At 41.6% G+C, this 6,575-nt stretch overlaps 1 protein-coding gene across 4 annotated transcripts in view; it reads left to right on the top strand.

Moving 5' to 3' along the window:
• The window catches only part of exoc6b (exocyst complex component 6B), a 101,246-nt gene that overhangs the window by 65,244 nt on the left and 29,427 nt on the right, over positions 1 to 6,575 (top strand). For 3 of the 4 annotated variants that reach the window (XM_053629100.1, XM_053629102.1, XM_053629103.1), the window contains exons 17-19: positions 646 to 780; positions 1,029 to 1,208; positions 3,235 to 3,264. In XM_053629100.1, coding sequence (XP_053485075.1) covers positions 646 to 780; positions 1,029 to 1,208; positions 3,235 to 3,264 — 345 coding nt within the window. The remainder of the gene's footprint in view (positions 1 to 645; positions 781 to 1,028; positions 1,209 to 3,234; positions 3,265 to 6,575) is intronic. The other variant, XM_053629101.1, reaches the window with a different exon arrangement.

The raw sequence follows: 6,575 nt of genomic DNA, 5'->3' as shown, positions 1-6,575 counted from the left end.
GATGTGGGGTAAAGAGTGGGGGAGTTTTGGTGATGATTTTGAGATAGTTCAGTGAAAGGGCAATGTACCGCTTGCCCACTCTCACGCTACCTCTCTCCGGTGAAAAACCCTGCCACTGCCTCCCCCTAATAAACACGCACACACACACACCTCTGTGTTTAATGCCAGATCAGATATCATAAACCTTCAGCTTCTGTAGTTCACTGGTCGTGTGGAAGTTCGGATGTTTGACCCAGGCACTGTGCTGGAGCTTCCTCCATGCAGGGTATAGCGAGCCTAGGGAAAATGTACTGAGGTCTGGCCTAAATTAGTATACTGTGTTTTGCATGGTTGCTGACAGCCCTGGCCTGCATTTGCACCCTTGAACCCTGGCTCACTGACTGAACTGAAACCAGCCTGTTCTGTGTTTCTGAGTAACCCCATCTAACAATGCACAGCACTGCAGGAGGAGCAGTTTAGGAACTACCTGTAACTCTGTAGGCTGAGATTTGCAGGGTCCCAAATCCCTTTGTTTTCTGTGCAGCATTTAGGAAGATTGTGCGTTACCCAGTGGCACATCCTTTTCTGCTGTAAGATTATAGACCATCAATGTTCATCCTGTCACTATGATGAAATAAAACACGGAACTGAATCTGATTTATCTAGTTGGTTCAAATCATCGTTAACACGACGCACCTCGAGTTGTCCTGCCACTGCCTGGAAGAGTTCATCTCCAACATCACCAACGTGCCTCCAGACACAGTTAACATCACCAAACTGTATGGCACCTCCACCTTTAAGGTAGGAGAGAACCCACTTACCAAAACTTAAAAACCTACGTGTATACTTTGGCATTACATAAATTGATGTTAACATAACGCTGATGTTAATGGTGTAAAATTAAATACAAGTTGTATTTATTGTGTCTCTGTCTGCCAAGTTCATATATAGTGCAGGATTGTTTTGATAACATTAACATAACTATTGCTGGATTGTGGTGTATGTATAAGTGTGGGTATGTGTACACATGTGGCTTTGGGTGTGTGTAGGATGCAAGGCATACAGCAGAAGAGGAGATCTACACTAACCTGAATCTAAAGATTGATCAGTTCCTGCAGCTGGCAGATTATGATTGGATGGCAGCTCAAGGGGGGGGTGAGGCCAGTGACTACCTGAGTGACCTCATTGCCTTCCTCTGCAGCACCTTTGCTGTGTTCACACATCTGCCTGTGAGTTGCCTTTCACTCGTACGCATACATGTGTGCTCACACTCACTCACACACTCACTCACTTACTCTCACTCACACATGACTCTCACACTCACTCACACATCACTCACACACTCTCACTCACTCACTCACTCACTCACATACACACTCACTCACACACTCACGCACACACTCACACAGTTTTATTCAGTATGGAGGTTGCTTCCATTTTCATTTTATTTTAAAGTGCACCAGTGCGTTTTACATTTTATAAATACAAAACATGTTCTGTCTGTGAAAGCACACGTACACTTGTATTACAGCGTGCTTATCAGTCATGCTTCAGATGGACTTATTCTGGCCGTGCTATTACATACATTTGTAAAGTCCTTTGTTATTTTACATTTGCATGTTCACACGTCTGACAAATCTTGGAACATTAAAGTTATAAAGTAACCTTTCTAACAACTTTATGTTCCAAGGAGCTCTTGTCTATCGAGCCTATTGCTTTAAAGGGGATTATGAGCACACTGCACTTGAACTTGGAGTTCAGGTTAAGTGAGATCAGTGCAGTAAAAGGATTGGGAACCATCATGCAGGGCCTTCAAGTTCCCCTCCCAGCTGCCATTGAGCTAAAGAGAGCCGATGGCATGACCTAGATGTAGCTCATATTGGGGAACTTGATGCCCTTGGAACAGCCTGGCCTTGACCCATGACCTGAAGCAGATTTAAGCCAGACAAAAGCTTTCCTTAACATTCCCTTCCATGGGCCTCTGCTAAACATCCTTCCCTTGCTGGATTAGCAGTGCTAAGAGTCCTAGTGCCAGAGCTGGCCCCCAGGGTTACACAGTGGCCTCTGTCCCCTTACAGAGGCGCTGAAAGCTGCTTCCAGCAGCCCCCCTTTCCCCCTCCTGTAATCTCCTAAATCTCACAATGCCCTCTGACCCAGCATTGGCTGTGGGGTATGTGCCCCTTTTCAGAAAAATAACAACCTGCACATTTTTGGGTGGATTTCAGCTGAAGGAGCAGCGTTCGCCAGTGGTCTCTTATTTTACACACATATAGTTTTAGTCCTACTCACTCAGTCCTTGACGTTTTTGTATTTTTTTGTTTTTGCATCTGAATCCTCTTCTTAGAACTTTGTCTTCATCCTGCTCAAGCTTGACCATTCCATCTCCATGAAAATGCAGCCATGCGTGTGTGCGAATTAGCAATGGCACGTAGATGTGGATTTCATGTCCGCAGTGGTGCGCAAGTGGCTGTCGGCCTTTTTTCACAGAAGTAATGTTGGTGCTGGTTCTGGAATTGCTGTTTAACTGTCCAGCACAAAAATGTTGTAAATGGACCGCTTTCATGTAGTCACCATGATATATCCAGCAACCAAGTTATTTTCATTAAAAAGAGCTTTGTCATTGATTAAAAAAAAAAAAAAAAAGTTTTCTGAAGGTTTTTAAAGAGATGACAGCAAACTAAACAGGAACTTTGTACTAATGCTTATATTTCCTTATGCATCTGTGCAAAAAATTAAAAATAGAAAAACAAAAACCTGCTTCATTGTTTGTGTGTAATCACAGATGATGAGAAGATCTTTGGTTCTGTGTATATGCTATTTGAGTTTGGAAGATAAAATAAGTTCTCAAAGCCAGAAGTACAACATAAAATCCACCATGATTGATATCATTTGTAGGCCATTTATTAGTAAACCTCCATCTGTGTTTATGTAGTGTTTTACTTTCAAATTCTTGAAAAGGTTTGCTTATTTCCTTAACTTGCTCCAGAACCAGCACCAGCATCTGGTAGTGGAAAACAGGTATCTGAAGCCACGGCTTCATCAGTCATGTGAACACCCTTGTCTTTGCCCACCCACTACACACCCAGCAGTGACACTCCGAGAGATTTGGGTTTCCATGAAAGAATTGGAAAACAGCATGGTCATCAGTCTTATGTATAATCCCTAAATCACAGGTCATAATCCCTAAGGCACAGTCATAAATATGACCTATGACCTAAAAACAGTCCCTTTCCTCCTCCTCTCTCTCCTCTTTAGGGCAATCCCATAGAACACGCCAGACTGCCGGTGAGTATGGCTGCCGTGTGTGCTTAAATGCTGGCATAACCTTAACCATGAGTCATGATTGCAGTGTAGCACTACCGCATGTTGTTCTTCTGAAGGCTCGTTTTGATTCAATGATATATATTGTGTGTTGTAATGAAACAGTGGTTGGATTTATTTTGAGGCCCTTAATAGGCTGCTTTTGGGACCGAATGTAGAGTGCACAATTTGTCAGGCATTATTAACCTTGGCCTTTGGAGGCATTTGGTCAATGCACTTAGACCCATTTGGAATTGAAGCACTTGCTGAAATTCACTCGAGCATTCCTGTACTTACTTTGCCTTTTTAATAAACTCATCAAAAAAGAAACGTCCGCTCACGTTCAACTGCTTTTATTTCCAGCAAATTTCTTAACATGTGTAAATATTTAACAACTGAGACATAAACTGAACAAGTTTCACAGACATTTGACAAACAGAAATGGAATAATGAATCCCTGAACAAAGGGGGGGGGGGGGTCAATATTAAAAGTAGCAATCAGTGTCTGGTGTCCTCCAGCTGCTTTAAGTACTCCAGTGCATCTCATCCTCATGGACTGCACCAGATTTGTCAGTTCTTGCTGTGAGATGTTACTCCACTCTTCCACCAAGACATTTGCAAGTTCTTGATCATGTCTTTGGGGGGGGACAACACATGGTTACATGTAATTTTCCGCTGCAAGGACGATCAGCTGTCCTTCCTGTCTCCCTGTAGCACTGTCTTAGGCGTCTTACATGACAGACATTGCAGTTTATTGCTCTGGTCACATCTGCAGTCCTCATGCCTCCCTGCAGCAGGCCTATGGCATGTTCACGCAGGTGAGCAGGAACCCTAGGCATCTTTCTTCTGGTGTTTTTCAGAGTCAGTATAAATGTCTCTTTAGTGTCCTAAATTATTGTAACTGTGACCTTAATTGCCTACCACCTGTAAACTGTTCATGTCTTAAGGACTGTTCCACAGGTACATGTGCAATAATTGATTATGGTTCATTGAACAAGCATGAAAAACATTGTTTACACCCTTTACAATAAAGATCTGTTAAGCTTATTTGGATTTTACAAAATGATCTTTAAAATACAGTCTCCTGAAATAGGGACATTTCTTTTTTTGCAGAGTTTATGTTGAAAAGTTTGAAGCAAAATGGACACTCACTCTTTAGAGACCTCCAAAAATATTTCTAAATGGGCTTCAATATATTAGAATGATAATCTCACCTGGACGCTGGCGATATGTACCTTCAGCGAAGTGCTGCCCTAATCATAAAGACTGTCCCGTGCTCATCCCAAGACTCTTATTCACAATATGCTCAGACTGAAGGTTCTTTCGAAAAACCCTGACTACTGTTTGACTTTACTCTTCTACACCTGTATACTGTAAAGAATTATCTCACTGTCTGGTCCCCCGTTTGAATCTGGTTCTTCTCTGGTTCTCGTGTCAACCCTGAGCTTTTCCTTGTCACTGTTACCTCTGGTTTGCTTATTAGGGATCTAAGTATATGTTTCTGTAAAGCTGCTAGTGTTAAAAGCGCTATAAAAATTAAATACAATTGAACTGAAATTGAACAGAATAGCTAAGCACATTTAGCCCCTGACCCGCACTCCTAACATTGAATTGCATTAAATTTTATTGTTTTATACCATGTAATACTTTTTTGATTTGATGGTCCGGTCTGAGTATTGCGTATATAAGAACAGCACACATAGCCAAACATGGTGGGGAACACTTTTTAAAGGAGATTTAATGCATAAAATCTTGCATGCACAAGCCTTATATGTTCTTAAGGATGGAGGCAACAAGGGAAGAAGAACAAAAAAAAGACTGACTGGCATGAAAGAATAGCCACAAAAATATATTTTTCCCTTTTTGCTATAACCAAAAGAATTGTTCTGGCATCACGTCATCATGTCTAGACAAGGGGACACAAAAAACGGTTCTAGCCAAAGTATCCTTCATGAGGTTTAAAAAAAAAAAAAAAAAAAAAAAAAGGACTGAGGAAAGCACGCTCAGTGCAGCTGAAAGCTCTCTGCCCCAATTCCTGCATGGCCTCAAGGCTGACTCTTTCACAAACAGTCTAGAATACCTTCTGAGTCAGAGCAGCTCATAACTGTGGATTAAATCTCTCTACTTTGGCAGGCTGTCCTGAAACGTGCATTACGCACGAGTAAAGTCCTACTCTGCTGCGGTGTTCTGCTTCTGTATCCCATGATGCCCCGATTACATGATACCGAATTTTGTAGAACATGTGGTGCATGCATCTCCAGCCATTCTGAAGCGTGAAACCACCGCAGTTTACCGTTCACTGTCTCCAGTCTCGTATATGAAGAAAATACCTTCAGCACAGCAGTCTCTATTCTAATGGCAACAAATGGAGGAACTATTTAAATTTTTTTTCTACTGGTTACAGAACAGTGGGCTACTCCTAAAACACTGGCATTGCAGTTATTTAAAATGGATGCTTTTTAATGTCTGTATAAGGGTGTGTACAAATATACACTGAAATTCGGATATACAAATGAATATTTCCACATGTGCATACACAGTAGGGCACAAGCTGCCAGTACAGGTCGGTTTGGGTTCCGACGGTGATAATGTCACTGCAGAAGTGTTTGTGTGTGTGTGTGTGTGTGTGTGTGTGTGTGTGTGTGTGTGTGTGTGTGTGTGTGTGTGTGTGTGTGTGTGTGTGTGTGTGTGTGTGTGTGTGTGTGTAATGTGGGAGACCACCAGAGCTGTGTGTGTTTTTTCGAAAACTGAAAGTATTCATAGAAAGAAAAGCGTTGGAACTTCATGCACTATGTAAGGGATAATCCACGGCTAGGTGTGCATTACACGGTTATAATGCGTGACACGGAGTACATTAAGATAGTGTAATGCACACCTAGCCATGGATTATCCCGCTTATACCATGGTCACTTGCCAGCATTGATAATTTAAAGCTGTCGATGTTTGCAGTGCAAAATTTGACTGAAAGGATAACAGTAACAGTTAATTTCTGTTAATTATTGTGAATATATATGGGCCGTTAGATCTAGAATTCTGCCCGCTCTAAATCATATACAGGGATACATTTGTGCAGTAAGATTACATTTATTTGAATGAATTATAGTATGGTTATTTGAGAGAGACAGAGATGTTTGTGAATTATCTGCGTCTCTGTGCCGCGTACTAATAATAAAGCTGTGGGTTTAACTACTGTATGCAGCTGTAACTGTATGTTACTATGGTTACAGTTGTTTGTAGGTAGTGTGTTAATTTTAGTACGGTGATTAAACTGACTGGAACTACCTATTCATTATAGG

The sequence above is a fragment of the Ictalurus furcatus genome, chromosome 7 (genome assembly GCF_023375685.1).
Source record: "Ictalurus furcatus strain D&B chromosome 7, Billie_1.0, whole genome shotgun sequence".
NCBI classification, from domain to species: domain Eukaryota; kingdom Metazoa; phylum Chordata; class Actinopteri; order Siluriformes; family Ictaluridae; genus Ictalurus; species Ictalurus furcatus.
The sequence above is the reverse complement of the archived record's forward strand: the minus strand, read 5'-3'. Positions and strand labels throughout refer to the sequence as shown.